This window comes from Strix aluco, chromosome 15, assembly GCF_031877795.1.
Source record: "Strix aluco isolate bStrAlu1 chromosome 15, bStrAlu1.hap1, whole genome shotgun sequence".
Classification (NCBI taxonomy): Eukaryota; Metazoa; Chordata; class Aves; order Strigiformes; family Strigidae; genus Strix; species Strix aluco.
Genome location: NC_133945.1, coordinates 5232760 through 5248066, shown reverse-complemented (window position 1 = coordinate 5248066; position 15307 = coordinate 5232760). Strand labels below are relative to the sequence as shown.

Below are 15307 nucleotides of genomic sequence, written 5' to 3'. Positions count from 1 at the left end.
ACCGAGGCAGCCCAGCCTCCTCCAACCCATTGTGCGGGTCCAGCCCAGCTGGTTTTAGCCAGCCCAGGCTGGGGGGAGCTTGTGGCTCCCTCCTCAGAGCCAGATCGGCTGCATGGCGAGGGCTTCCCAGCACCCTTCCTCTCCCTATTTCAACCCATCCCTCCCAGCACAGGCTGGGGTATGGCACCGGTACCCACGGGGGTCCCCAGCCCTGCATCCCGTGCAGCCCCGGAGCCCTGTGGGATGTGGGGGGCTGCGGGGGGCCAGCGCTGGGGAACAGGGCTGGTGTGTTGGATGCAGCTGTTGGCAGCGATGCTGCGGTGGGGCCGGGGGAGCTGGTAACAGCTGCCCGCAAGGAGCGACCGCCCTCAGCTCCTCGGCTGCCCGGGAGAGCCCGACACAAAGCAAATGCTGCTCCGGAGCCGGGGCCATCCCCGGGGTGATCCCTGCTCTGCGGGAGCAGCCACCCTCAGCCGGGATGCAGGACAGGGAGAGCCGGAGATGGGGAGCCCAAGGCAGAGCCGTGGGGCTGGATGGGTGGGAAGTAGCTGAGGGGACACAGCTCTGCCCTTGGCAGAGACCCTGTGGCTGGTGGGGGCCAGGACAGCTCAGCCCTGCCTGTGGCTAGCACACCATGAGCATGGCTAGCAAACTGTGGGCATCTGACCCCCGTGGGAAGCAACCCCAGCAGAGAGACCTGTGTGGGCGCAGGAGGCACCAGAACCAGGCTGAGCCATCGCTCTGCCAGTGGGTGCCGGGGCAGGAGGGGTTCTGGGGACAGTCTCCTCCTCCCTGTACTGAAAGGATGGGTCCATGCGTGTGGGGGAAGCCATTGCTCCCTCCAAACCCCACGAGACTGTGGGGGCAGGAGGACTGGCTTCCTGGGGAGCTGAGGGGGTTCACTGCATCCTCCTCCTGACACAAGAATGTGAGTGATCTCCCCTGACTACCAAATCCTGGTTACTCCAGAGGCGGCCAGGGGAGCAGAGCAGCCTCTCCCAGGCCAGGCACATTCCTCGGGGAGTCCCTGAGGTGCCACCTGCCTCCTGGGGAGCACAGGGACCCCAGGAACCGCACACGGTGGCAGCGGTGCTCCTGCACCCATCACACTGCCAGTGCTGGCCCCTGCCCGCTGCCGGGTGCGGGGTGTCTGTGTCACATTGGGGATGGATCATTGTGAGCCCCCTCCTGCCCATGCCACTGCCCCAATCCTGCCGGTCAGGGCAGCCTCGCCGCGGTGTCCCCATGCCCCGGGGAGTTGGGCACTGTCAGTGCTGTGCAGGCTCTGCCTCTCCCACCCCGCTGCCTGCACAGCCCCTGCCTCCGGCCAGCCCCTCCTGCCCTTGGCGAGGCCAACGCAACGTCCCCAAGGGTGCAGGAAGGCAAGTGGGCTCCCACCGGGACAGCCCCCACGGCTGTGGAGGCTCCCACCCTGGCACAGATGTCCAGGCACAGGGCTGGGCCGGGAGCAGGACCTCCCTCCTTGGGCAGGCGAGGGGGGAGCCGCTGGCCCCGCGGGCTGGGCAGACTGCAGCACCCCTCAGCATCCATCCCTCCGCTCCTGCATCTCATCTCTTCTTGCAGCCACCAGCCCCACAAGCCCTGCTATGAGCCTGTTACCAAATCCCCAAAACACCTTTGCCCTCTTGAGTAGGAGCCTGCCAGGAGCCCCAGGTTGGGCAGCAAGCTGGAGGCCCCCGAAATTCTGTGCCGGAGCCCCAGCCCCAGGTAAGCAAGGTGCCAACCCGCGCCCTCGTGCCACCGAGGCGGCCCCAGCAGGAGGGAAGGGCACCCAGGCGAGGGCGAGCCGGTGCCCTCGTGCGCCTCCATCCCTCACGATGCCGCTGGCTCATCCCGAATCCTCCTCGACTTCCCCATGTCTGCCATACCAAGCGGCATTCCTGGGAAGGACGGCCGAGGGGGAAGCAGAGCAGAGGAAATATAAACAGTCCCGTGCAGCTACGCTGGGGAACAGAAGCATGAGAGCGCCGAGCGCGCGGTGCTATAAATAGGCAGCCCAGAGCCAGGCCAACTTTTTCAAAGCTTCCCACGGTCTCCTTGGGAATGTGGGATGCTGTGGACCTTCCCCCAGCCTGGAGGAAGCTGCTGCCGAGGCTGGGAGTCAGGTACCCCCAGGGTGACCCCAGCGTGGGATACCACGCCGATGGGGTCGGGGGGAGGAAGGCTAAAAGCCTCTCTATGTCCTGATGCGCCTTTCCCCTACAAGCGGTCCCCAGCCAGCCCCAGGATGACATCGGATCGTGGGCAGAGGTGACATGTCGGGGTCTGTGGGGTCCTGGCTGTGGGCATGGCCGGGTCACCCCAGTCTGGATCTCCATCTCGCCACGGCATTGCCCTGCCCCCATGGCCACACTGCCCACAGAGACCCTCTCCCTGCTGTACTCTCCCACCATGGTGGGGGCTGATGTGGCCCATGGGATGGTGGCCAAGGTTTGGGAGAGGGGCTGGAGTCTCTCTCCCAACGCTGGGGCCTTGGGGCACCCCAGGCCTTGGGGGGACAGCGTGGTCCTGCCCCGCACAGGGTGTGCTTGGAGAGCTGCGAGCCCCGGGTGCTCCCAGGCACTGAGCTCTGCCCCCAGCATGTCCCACGAGGTGAGGGGACAAACCCACGGTGGGGACAAACCCACAGGGACACCCTCTTCACTGTCCCCAGGTGCCCTCAGCCCCCATCCTACTCATTAAAACAGCTCATTAAAACGTGAGCAGGAGCGTGCGCTCACCCAGCGCGCGTGGCCGTTCCCTCGCCCCCGGTCCTGCCGAAACGCTGGTGGAGGAAGTTTCTCGTGAGAACGAAGCCGGCTCCTCTCCATCCCACACTGGCCGTGCTCGGCGGCGGCCCCGCGGCCCGGCACCGCCGGCGCCCACCCCGGCCCCGTAATGGGAGCCAGGTGCCGGCCAGATGCGCGCAGCCCCTCGCGTGAGCGCGCAGCAGAGTGCAGGGGTGGGATGTGGCCCATTGGCTCCGCACGCCGCCGGCCCACAGCCACGCTGCATCCAGCAGACACAGCTCTGCTCTACCAAACCGGGGCACCGGCTCGTGTGTGGCCACGCTGCCCGCGTGGTGTGGGACCGTCCCCGCCCCGTGCAGCAGCTTTCTGCCCCCGTGAGCCACTTCCCTTCTTTCCAGCAGTGTTTCTGATTGCACAGCCCTGTCAGTAAATATTTTTGAGGATGCACCCTCAGCCACGTATATTGATGTGTAAAAGATGCGCATGTACAGCTGGAGGTCTAATATTTTCTCCCTGCACCCCCAGGGATTGCCGTGTGCACCCCGCTTTGGAGAGCAACGCTTTAGAGGACAGGCAAGACCCCGGCCCGCTGTGCAGGCAGGGCGCTGCGTGCCCATCTTGGCCCTGCCAGCCCCTGGGAAAGGAAGCCCAGGGACCTGGAGAGCCAGCCTGGGGACCCAGGGCTTGCCAGAACCCAGAGGACAGGGTGGCCGGGGGAGCGGGCAAGCAGTGATGCCACCTTAGTACCCCACGCCTTAGCCGAATCGCTGCCCTGCACTGGTCCTGGTTACGCACCAGCGTATGGGCACCTTCCCGGTGCTCTGACCCCCTGCTCAGCACCGTGTCCCCCTTCCCCCCCCGCCACGGGGAGCATGATGCACCCCAAGGGCACATCCCAGGGGGACGTGGGAGGGATATTTTGTGGGGTTTGCCCAGGCATTGCCGGGGGGGCAAGGGCAGGAGCAGTGAAGCACTGAGCCCCAGCAGAGTCAAAGCCACAAGGGAGAGGATGTGACTCACTTCCAGTGAGAGGGTCAAGGTGAGGAGGGCGACCACCAGCACCCGTGGGAGGGGAGGGTGGGCTGTGGCTGGGGCAGGGCAGCCTCGGCAGGGGACGAGGCAGAAGACAGGACTCATGGGACCCAGACCCAGCCGGGCAGGGAGAGCGCGACTGCCCAGGGAGGCACAGCAGGACCCGCTGCAGCAAAGAGGTGGCCCTGGCATCTCCACTGTCAGTTTAGGGGCACCAAGGAGGCACGCTGAGCAGCAATGGGGTGCAAGCACAGCCCTAATGCTCGCAAAGGGGCTGCTACAGTTGTAGTTCCTGCTCCAGCCTAGACGCAGCAAGAGGGGCTGTGGATCCAGCAGGATGAGGCCACTGCTCTCCCAAGGGAAATCATGGTCTTGGGTACATACCAGGCACCCTGTGGGGTCAGCCAGACCCCGGCCACGCCGTTCTTGCTGCGTCACACGCTCCTGCCTGCTGCTGGGACGTGCTCAAAATAGCTGCCACGGACATAGCCAGGAATGGGGGGGGTCGGGCCCCCGCTGGGGGCACGGCCACAGGGTGTGGGCAGCCTGCCAGTCACCCTCCTCACCATCCACTCTCGGTCTCCAGCCCCGTGCGTGCTGCATCTGCAAGACCCCAGAGCAGCATCAGGCATCACAGCACCACGGTAGCAATCCCTCCTCCCTGAGGCTCTTATTTTAGCTCCTTCTCATCCTTTTCCCCCTGCTCTAAAGAAAGGAATGGTTTAATGAGGCAGGCTTGGCAAATTAAGAAAACCAGCCAGAGGAGCAGCCCTCTGCCGAGGCCGGCTTCAGCACCGTGTGCTGCAAAGGGACTGGGGTGAGCCGGCGGCGGTGCTGAGCCCGAGCCCTTTGCCTGCTGCGGAGGAAACCCAGCCTGCAGTGCTGCAGGGGCCAGCCCAGCTGGAAAACCCATCGCACTGCTCACCTCGCTCACCGCTGCAAAAAACCAGGTGACTTCAAAGCCGGGAGCTCGCGAGGTGCTGGCACCGCACAGCGGCCCCGGCATCACCCGGTTTCGTAACCGCACTGGCCCGGGGGAGAAGGAGCTTTTCCAAATAACCCGGCCCTCCAGCAACCGGGGAAAAAAGAAAAAAACAAAACACAGGAGTGTTATTCCTCTTGGCTAAGCAAGCCCTGTGCAAACTTCCAGAGGATTTATGGCATTTTAAAGTTTTCCCCTTCAGCACAGTACTTCTCCAAGACTAAACATCTTCATCAATTCTCAGCTGGCCGGGGTTAGGGCCGTGGCGCGGCAGCATTTGGCCGCGGCAGCGAAGGTGCATATTTCTCTTGGCAAACCCCGAGCGCCGGCCTCAGGCTGGATCAGACAGCAGCAGAGGGAAGTGAGCTGCCTGCTTTGAACAGCCACCATCATTCACACGTTATTTTTAATAGCTCAGTGAGACAGAGTCCACCCTCCCCAGGAGACTTGGCTCGAGCCCATCGTGCTCACAGCTTCGCCGAAACGCCGTCACACAAGCCGACAGGTCTGGCGGGGGGAGAAGCAGGGAGCAGGCAGGAAGGGGAGCAGTGTGCGGGGCCGTCGGTGGATAGGGGCAGGATGAATTTGGGAGCAGAGACCTTCCAGCCATGACAAGTGGCACCCGGATCAGGGGAGCATCACGGGGGCCACTTGAGGGCTGGGAATACTCTGCCCTGGCTCACTTGCATGTGTAACTGCTGGTTTTATATTTATATATTGTGGCGGTGTATTTATAAGGCTGCTTGACGGGTCAGGGCATCGCTTGTACCCACAAAAAAAACCACCCAGGGCCCTCACGGGAGCTCAGCAGCCAGGGTCTGTTGCAGGGGCAGCAGGAGAGTCTGTCCTGGAGCGCAGCTCCCCCCGGTCAGTGCCCGGGGTTCCCGCCGTGCCCGAGCACCGGCACCGGAGGCCATCAGCTTCCCGAGCGCCCGGGCACGCACACACCGGCGGCAGGAGAGGCGTGAGAAGCGGCAGCGCCCGCTGCAGCCGTCTCGCCCTGCTCTCCACTGCATCCCTCCCCTCCCAAAGGCTTCCAGCTCCTTCTGCAGGGAGGGACGGCAGCCGCTGGCGGCAGCCAGAGCCCCCAAGCCACAGGAAACCTCTAATAAGAGGCTGTTTAAACTCGACGTCAAGGCTTAAGTCCTCTACTTATTTCCTAATCGCTGTTATTTGCTGAGCTGTGCGGATCCAGCCGCTCAGCCCTCACCCTTGGCAGGTCCTTGTCCCTGAGAGCCTTTTGCCCAGCTCCTGCACGGCGGCGCAGAGCCCCCAAGCCCACAGCCCTGATGTAGCACCCACAGGGCTCGGGATCACTGCCTGCAGGGCTTGGGATCGCTGCCCACAGGCAGACAGCCCCCGCAGCAGCGTGCCAGTGCACCGGGGGAGCTCGCCCGCCTGGGCGGGAGGGCAGGGGTTCCCCGTGCCGAACCCCACCAGGGCTGAGGAGCCCCGTGCCCCTGTCCTCAGCCCATGCCGTCGCGTTGCCTCTCCCAAGCTGTGCCAGGGCTGGGACAGTTTGGGGCACCAAGCCCAGCTCGTGGCAGGCAGTGGGCATCCCGGCCAGGCAGGGCTGCCTGCACCACGTCACCCAGCACACGCGGGAGGGACGGTACCTGAGAGGCAGCCGGGCTGGCTCGGGGGTCAAAGATCCGCAGTTTCTTGTCCTGTTGAGATAAAAAGAAAACAAAGGAGGGTTAAGGACCTTGGGGCCAGCGGGATGTCAGGCCGTATTAGGCAGAAGGCTGGAGCGAGCAGCCCCGCTCCTTCCTGCCCATCATCGCTCTCCTGCCTGCAGTGCCCGCCCCTATGGATGGCTCGCATAGTCCTCCACGTCCTGTCCCACACTGCGGGCAAGGGTGCACCCCCAGGACCCCTACAGCCTCACCAGGACCTCAACACCCTCAGAACTGCTCCAAGAGAAGGGGGGAGCCTCCAAAGTAAAGCCAGAGCTGGAGCCTGACCCTCAGATGCCACCCTGCCAGTGCTCCACAGCATCCTGCAGGCTGGGGAGCGAGCACTCTCCTGCCCATCATCCCCCAGACAAATGGGGGGTGGGATGCCCTTCGGAAAGGGCTGGCCGGGGCGCAGAGGCAGCAGGGAGGTGCCCCGGTGACAGCCCTGCTGCCAGGGTGCTCTTTGGGGAGCGCACGTGATGCCGGCCAGACCCACACGGCATGGCACGGCGGTGCTGTGGGCCTTGGGGGCCCACGGCACGGCTCGGGGGCTGACCCGCACCCCAGATGGCATGGCTTGGGGTTTTAGCCTCTGTGCTCAGCCTGCACGCTTGGCACGGGGCTCCAACCGCTCACTTAGCCTGCACACCCAGTCTGCACGCTTGGCCGGCCTCCATGCTCCATCCCGGGCCCACCTGCTCGCTCAGCCTGCATGCTCAGCCTCCGCCCTCGGCACGGCAGGGCCGACTGCTCGCTCAGCCTGCAGGCTTGGTCTGCATGTTCCGCTGGGCTTGTGCGCTCCGTCCTGCTCTGCGCATGGCCCAGGGGCCTGGCAGCTTGCTCGGCCTGCACGCTCAGCCTCCACGCTGGGCCTGCACGCTTAGCACAGAGGGGAGACTGCTTGCTCGGGCCATATGCTTGGTCGGCCTGCCCACTCGGTCTGCGCGCTCAGCTGGCCTGCCCGCTCAGCCTGGGAGCCTGCCCGCTCGCTTGGCCTGCACGCTTGACCTCCATGCGAGGCCTGCGCACAACCGCGCGCTTGCGTGTCCGGCAGCGTGCGGGCAGCGAGCAGCAGGCGCCATCTAGTGCTCCCATCCTCCTTGGCCCTGGCGCCGCTCACTGACCCCATTTTTGTCCTTTTCTCCCCAAAACAGGATCACCGTGTGCCCCCCAGGACCAGGGCGCAGAGCGGCCATGTCGTGCCGCAGCGAGGTCACCCATGCGAGCCGCTCACCTTGCAGGAGGTGCCGAGGAGGCGGCCGTCTCGCTTCCAGGCCAGGCTCTGCAGCTGGTCCCCGTGGGAGTCCAGGGCTGCAGAAGGAAAGCAGGCTCGGGATCAAGCAGGGCTTGTGAGCCATCGCTCTCCCACCCGTGAGCACCGGAGTATTCCCCCAGGGAAATGATCTGGCCTTTCCAAAAGGCCAGTGGCAGCCAGAGCAGAGGCAAGGACCCACTGGGATGCTGCTGTGTCCATGCAGGGAGCACCCCTGCCACAGGGCACTTACACCCCTGTGCTGTCACCCCAGCCTCCTCTCCCCATCGGGTTAGCTGAGGTCCGGGCAAGGCTGGTCAGCAACAGGCCATGGCACCCATGTCTACCCATGCACAGGGAGAGGCACCCGTCACCCCAGGGGATCCCCAGCAAAGCTGCTACAGACACCCTGAGCAGCACAGGAACCTTTTACACCATTACATGAGAGTGTAGGGGAGCCCGTGCGCAAGCACGAGGAGCTGTGGTGCTCCCTGCTCAAACAGCCACCTGTGCTGGCTGTTTGGTGACACTGAGATCCAGACTTGAGCCTGATGCTTGAGCCCAGGCACCAGCATGATGGAGATACATGTCACGGGCAAGAGCTGGTGGGCACGGCCATGCCTACCTGTCAGTGGCTGCTGCTGCCCCACGTCCCAGACAGTGACTTGCTTCCCTGCGCCGCTGGCCAGGACGCCGTCCGCCGTAGGGTGGAACTGCAGCACATCCACCGGGCCTCCCCCGGGCCCCAGGGTCAGCCCCGCGCCACTGGGCATGTCCTGGCCACTCTCGGGCAGGCGCCACACCTTCACCTGCAGCCCCAGGGAGAGGTGGGTCAGTCCCTGGGCAGGCAAGCCGGACCTGGCTGGGGGCCAGCAGTGCTCAACCTGGGCTTGCTGCTCTTCCAGGCTTTGGACCCTGAGGACACCAGGTGACCCCTCATCGTGGCTCGGTGGGATCAGAGCTGCGGGCATCCCACGTGGGAGAGGGCTGATCCATGGCTGACATCATCTGCCCTGTCCCCCACAACTTGGGGAGACCCCACGCTGCTCCCCAAGGCTGGCACCCTACTCCCCAGTCTCCTCTTATTCCCATTGCTTCAGCTCCACCTCCCCTGGGCTCTCCAGTGAATCCCAGAGACACAGGGTGTCCCCTTGGGACCCCAGGCACCCAGCACTCACCGTCTCGTCAGCAGAGCCCGTAGCCAGCAGGAGCTGATCGAAGGGTGAGAAGTCAAAGTCTGTCACCGCATCTGGAAGGAGAAGGGCAGAGGTTTGTCCTCACCTTACCCCTGCAGGCAGCGTGTCTGCCCACCTTTGCTCTTCCCCAGCCTCAGACTCTTTTCATACACACATATGTGCAGGCAGCCGGGGTCAGATCTGGGCCCACCGAGGCATTTTGGAGCAGCTCAGCTTTGCTGCGAGAGCCTGAGCCCCTCCACGCTGTCTGTCAGGGTCTTGCACCCCTTCGGCGGGGGACGGGAGCCCTGAAGGGCAGCACCACACAATTACATCTCCCCGTCTAACCCACCACCACCCAGCTTTGGCTCTGATTTGGGGACAGACATCCCCAGGAGGCACAGGGAGAAGCATGAACAGCACAAGGGCATCTGTGCTGGCCCGGCTGCCGGCGAGCGAGGCCACGGCCAGCTGGGGCCGTGCTGGTAACAAGGCTCCCTTTGTAACGCCCCGGCTCGGCGCGCCGGCGGCAGGGCTGCTCCTCGCAGCTCCGGCAGCAGGGCCCCGCGGGAGGAAGGCTGGCACCGTCAGCGGCAGCCCCTCGGATGCATTTGGCACGCTCGGGAAAGTAGGTCACTGTGTACTTTTCCGCTTCCAGGAGGCTGCGGAGAGGCAGGCCCAGGAGGCACGGAAAGTGAGCAGCTCAGTCTGCTGCATTTGCCCCAGGAGGGGAGAAAAATCTCTTCCCCGCTTTGGAGGCACGTCTCTGGCACGGCTGGCTTCAAAGGGCTCGTGCTAAACCTCAGTAAGAAGCTGTTAGCGTTGCACTGGCTCCCCGTGCACCCGTCCAGCGCTTGTGCAGCTCCCAGTGCAGCTCCCAGTGCCCAGCTCCCGGTGCCCAGCCCCGTGCCACCGGGGCAGGGAGCGAGCTGGGCGCAGGCAGCACAGGCTGGGCACATCACGCAGTCCTGCGGCGATGCCAAGGCACCGCATGCAGGAGGGCGGCACTGGGACTGGCTCCCGTCTTGCTGCTCTGGTGCAATTTTTGGGAAATGGGTGGTCAGTGTCCCCCAGGCTGGCACTGCTGCTCCTACACCAGGAGAGGGGTACCCTGAGCTCCCCACCACCCCTTCCCCGTGCTGGGGCAGGAGGCAGAGCCCTCCGCCTCCGCAGCGTGTGTTCCTCTGCCAGTGGCAATGCTGCCAGCTGCCTCTCCGCCTGCAGCACTCGCTCTGCCCACAGCAGAGCTGCTCAGGGCCCCATGGCCACCGGTCTGGCCTGTTCCTCCCGTTGCTGGAGCCGGGTGCACCCGTGGTGATGCCATCCCCAGCTCCTCCGCCAGCCCGGCACTGGGTGTACCGAGAACTTCAGGGCATGCAATGAGTAACATGGGAAGGGTGTGCTAGAGGAAGAGCGTGAGCAAGAGCTACGTGTCCTTGCTGCAGTTCAAGAGATGAAGGGATGTGGGTCAATTTGGCTCTTTAGGAAGAGCCCAGCCTGGCAGAGCCCCGTGTGGTCAGTGTGGCTGCAGTTGGCTTGTGCTTCTCACACAACTGAGACTTGTCAGGGTCACCCTGCCTGGGGGTGACGGTCCCTGGGGACTCCAGCATCTCCCCCAGCCCCTCTCCTGGGAAACAGACACCCCATCACGGCATTCTGGGCTGGGACTCAGCGCCTGAGCCCCTCCACACAGCCCACACAGGGCCAAACGCCTCATGTGAAGGTGGGAGGTGGTGCCCAACTCCTTGGTGCCCCAGTGCAGAGCACGGCGGAGGCACGGGACAAGTTGAACCGGGGCTGGCAGACACCCAGCTCACCCGAGTGGCAGCAGAGCTGAGACACGGTCCTCTTGCCTCCATCCTTGCACTCCAGTGGCACGATGCCCAGCACACCTGCAGGAGAGGGCACAGGAGCAGGTCACCAGCTGTGCTCCAGCCTGCCCACCACCCATGAGATGCTCCCAGGAACCCCCCCATCCTGGGACACAGTGGGAGGGCACCCAGCTTTGCAATGCAAGCCAAGAGGTGTGGGATTGCCAGCACCTTTTGGGGAATTCGGGGAAAGCCTCCTCTGCTCACCCTCATGCCTCCTGGGGTCCGTGGGGCTGACCCACCACCCAGCCCTGCAGGGACCACAGGGGCAAATCCATCCCACCCACTCCAGCCATGCTCAGCACCCTTTCCCTTGTGCCTCACCTGCCGCCTCGGCATTGAACGCGACCCAGCGGCAGCTGGCCTTCACGTGGTTCCCACAGGATGCACCGGAGCCCGCTCGGATACCCCCGATCCAGGCCTGGGATGGAGAGGGAAAACCCACATCAAGGAGATACCTCTGTTTTGGAGGGGCTCGACACCGCAGCCGGAGCACGGCTGGAGGGGAGACAATGAAGCATCGGCACAGCATCGCTAGAGACCCTCAGCCCCCACGGAGCTCCCACGCCGATGGACCTGGAACTACCTGGAGGTTGATGACACTGACAGGATCGTGCTGGAGGCACATTTGTAGGGCCCTGTCCTCTGTGAGGGCCAGGACAATGTGGCTGCTCACGCTCCCTGCATGAAAGTGCAGCCCCTCACTGGGGCTGGAGGCTTCAGGGCCAGCTTTGCCAGGAACGGGAGACAGGAGCATCCCGGCTCCAGTGTTGCCTCTCCCCAAAACTGTCCCAGCCCTGGGCTATCCTACAGTGGGAAGGGCTCAGAGGACTTTGTGATAAACTGATGTCAGGGAATTTGGGATGGGACAAAGGCTCTTGGGCTGCGAAGCACCCCGGGGTCGGGCTGTGGCTGACCGAGGCAGATAAACACCTCCAGCAGCATGATTCTCACGTGGACACGCAGCCAAGGAACTTCATTACAGCTCCAAAACCAAAATCCTGCTTTGCAGTGTTTCCCACTACTACTCCACAGCTGAGCACTGCACCCGTGGGGCACTGGGATCCCCTGCATCAGCCAGATGTGACACAGACATCCGACCTCAAGGGGCCAACAGGATTAGGAGCTCCCCGGCACACCCAGGGCCAAGTCCAACCCTCGAGCTAAAGCAACGACAGTGTTTTACAGCTGCCACCACGCCTGTATGCCCACAGGCATCACAGAGCGCTGCAGCGGGTGTCCGGAGCGGTGGATACCCCACAAACAGGGCAGAGCCCTTTGCAGGGAAGGGAGCTGCATACGCAGCCCCAAAAGGACAGAGCCCCGGGTTTCCTCTCCTTGCACGGCTTCCTTTTGAGGCCTGACAGAGAGCAGTGGTTCCTGCAGCACTTCCTCTTGTCCTTGTCACAGCAGCCTGTTCGGTGGCAGCCCTGTTAACCCCTCTCCTGCTGAAGGGAGGTTCCTCTCCCCGCATCCAGCGGGTTGGGGGCGCAGAGGGGATGGGGAACAGGTGTGGAGAGTAACCAAGACCCGGGAGGAAGGGTCCCACAATCTGCCCTGTCACCTTGCACAGGTCCCTCGGTGAGGGGTGTCACTGGCCACATCTGTCCCCCAGCATCAGGGAGTACCACGCAGGACCCCTGCAGTGAGGTTTCACAGAGGGACCGCTGAGCTGGTCCATCCTGGCTCTGCAATGTCCCCGCACGCAGGCGGGAGCCCTCGGGGAAGCGATCCTTCCCGCGGCATGCCAGGGTGGCCGGTAAAGCATATGGTACCATCCTGGCCATGTCCCTAAAACAAATCACAAGCTTTCAGGGTGCCTCTGCCAGCAGAGCCCTGCAGACGCTGCCTGAAAGGGAGAAGCGACTCAGATGTGATCATTGGTGTTGACACTGAGCTTCCTGATCTGGCCAGGTCAAGTGTCTGCCTTCGCCTCCATAAACAAGCTGCTCTGCTCAGCCGGGGACACAAACAGCGCTTCCTGCTGTGACATCCAAGATGGGTTTGGAGACAAGACATCCATCTCACACCTCCTGCCCCACAGAGCTGGGTGACGTGGCCTCACTTCCTGGGGACATATTTCATGCCTGCATAGGAAATGCCTCTCAGAAAGGCCACCACCTCCCACGTGCCGAGCCTGGTGCAGGCTGCCGGAGCCTCCTCACACACTGGGGTGAGAGCACACTGTCCCTTGGTGTCCCACAGAGCTCCCCCACCACGGGGACTGACACCAGGGTAGTGGTAACAGCGACATCCCTTCCTGGAGGATGCCACAACCCCCCCACGGCCAGGTGTCCCGGCACCCACACCGCACAGACACATGCGCTCCCCACGCCAGCCGTTGGCAGCAGCTCATCTGCACCCTGAGGTTTGCAGCCAAATGCTCGGCTGGCTGAGATTTCAGTGATCTGCCACCTGCTCTGCAGACACACCGAGCCCAGCACGCCACGGGGATGGTGGGATGCTTGGGGCCACCATGTCCCCTCCTACAGCTGAAGCTCAGGAGGATGTTTTGGGTGCTCGCTGGGTCTGTAGAGGCGTGTGAGCACAGGACGGGCCAGCCTGGCGCAAGGATGGCTTGGCTGGGAAGTTACAGGGAAGGAGAGCGCTGACATCCAAGGACTAGGAGATGAACATTTTGGTGGCTCTGGGAGCCCTCAAATTCTTTTCAAAGGCAGCAAGATGCAATGATTTGTAGCAGCATCACCCGTCCAGTCTGAGCCCTCTCCTTCTGGCCACATGGCCTATGCCAAAGGGTACCAGCTTCCCGCACCTGAGTGCCACCCTGGCACAACTGGTAACCAGAGCAGCCTGTGCCATGCGTCTGGCCCATGTTGTTCCTTCTCTATGTGGGACTGTCCCCGGCAGGGACTCTGCTCCAGCTGTCCCAGCTCCTGTCTGCCCCATGGGCTGGGAGTCACCCAGGCAGGATCCCCCCACCCTCCTCCACCGTGGCAGAGCAGCAACAGCCTCGCTCACAGCCACGGTGCTGTGGAGATGCCGGGCAAAGGGTGTCCAGCTCAGGGAGCCCCCAGAAGAGCTGCATGTCCTGATGATGCTCCCTGACGTGGCTCACCCGGCACAACCCATCCCTGACCCAGTATTGCCTCACGAGCTGAGATGGATCACGCTGCTCGGCATGGTTGGGGCAGGTTATCTGTGGGGCAGAGGTCGGAGCTGGGCACCCCCCGGCTCCATGCTGCCCAGTAAGACCCACCAGACCTGCCTGGGCTCGGCGGTGCCGAGCTCCACAGCTCGTGGGCAGGGTGACGGAGCTCAGCACCGTCCCGCCGGGCCCCAGCGCTTCCTCTTTGCCTGCGGAAGCGGGGTGGCAGGAGCGGGGCCCAGCATTTCACTCCGGGTGGGTGCTTCCCCGGCCGGCACGGGCGAGCCAGCGCTGCCCGGCGAGGGCCGGGCACAGGCGAGGTACCCAGCCGGGCCGGGAGGCAGCAACGCACCGGGGGCCAACCGTGCCCAGCCAGGGCACAGCCCGGCTCCCTGCCGCCACGGGACGGGTACCCCAAGGCACCGGCACCGGCCGGGGGGCTGCAGCGCCCCGAGAGAGGGTTGGGGTTCCCCACCGACACCCGCCCGTGACACCGGGGCGGGAAGCGGCGGGCGCCAAGGAGGGGCCGCCCGGGCGACGCTTGCCACACCGTGGCCGGGCACCGGGCGGGGAGACCTGGGCGCGGCCCCGCCGTACCGGCAGCTCCGCCGCAGCGGGACCCGGAGCCGCGCCCTGCCGGGGCCGCCCCGCCCCTGCCCACCGGCAGCCCCGGCCCCGCCGCCCCCGCCCCCCCCCGGTCCCGGCCGGCGGGGAGCATCCCGCGGCGCTCACCTCCCTGCGGGGCAGCCGGGCCTCGGTGTGCCGAAACTTGGACGCCTTGAAGCGGTTCATGGTGCCCCGGCCGCACCGAGCCGCGCCGAGCCCAGCCCAGCCGCGCCGCTCCGCCCGCCCCGGGGACACGCCCTTGTCACTGAGCCACGCCCACACGCGCTGGACACGCCCCCTCCGAACCCCTTGTCCCACGCGTGTCCTGTGTCCCCGGCTGTCCCCACCGCAGGGCCGTGTCCTGCCCCGGCGAGGGCACCGTGAGCAGGGCAGAGATCCCCGCCTCGGCTCCCCGGGACCCTCGCACCCTTGGGGGCGACCGTCCCGGGGGGCGCAGCCCCTTTCCCCGCCTCCCACAGAGATCCGGGGTCACCAGACAGCTGCCGCCATGGGCACCGGGGGCTGCGGGGGGCGCAGCTCCCGCCCTCCGCGCGGGCGGTGGGACAGCGCGGCCGCTCTGCGTTCAAGAGGAGCCTTTGTTGCCGTTCTCCGACCGGGTTTCGCCCGGCAAGGCGGGGGACCGCGGAGGCGGAGGCAGTTGCTCCCCGAGGCCCGGCGGCCGCAGCCGCTCGGGCGGGGGCTGTCGCAGTGGGGTGCGGGGTCTGGCTGGGCCCGGCTCCCCCAAACCTCCTGACGAGGGTCCCGTCTGCCCCTCCCTTCCCCCGCGGCCCCTCGGCACGGAGCTCGTACTGCCCCTCGTCCGGCACAGTCGCCCTGGGCACCCTCCCAGGGGCTGT

The 15307-nt window shown here is 65.0% G+C and overlaps 1 protein-coding gene across 4 annotated transcripts in view; it reads right to left on the bottom strand.

The window, feature by feature from the left end:
- CORO7 (coronin 7) overlaps positions 1–14698 on the bottom strand; it is a 38372-nt gene extending 23674 nt beyond the window's left edge. For 2 of the 4 annotated variants that reach the window (XM_074841158.1, XM_074841157.1), the window contains exons 1-7: positions 14577–14698; positions 11063–11159; positions 10685–10759; positions 8871–8941; positions 8318–8501; positions 7675–7751; positions 6381–6431 (exon numbers count right to left, since the gene is read on the bottom strand). In XM_074841158.1, coding sequence (XP_074697259.1) covers positions 6381–6431; positions 7675–7751; positions 8318–8501; positions 8871–8941; positions 10685–10759; positions 11063–11159; positions 14577–14636 — 615 coding nt within the window. In that variant the 5' untranslated portion in view covers positions 14637–14698. Of the gene's footprint in view, positions 1–6380; positions 6432–7135; positions 7343–7674; positions 7752–8317; positions 8502–8870; positions 8942–10684; positions 10760–11062; positions 11160–14576 lie in introns of those variants that run through there. The other 2 variants (XM_074841160.1, XM_074841159.1) reach the window with 2 other exon arrangements.
- Between the last annotated feature and the right edge of the window lie 609 nt (positions 14699–15307).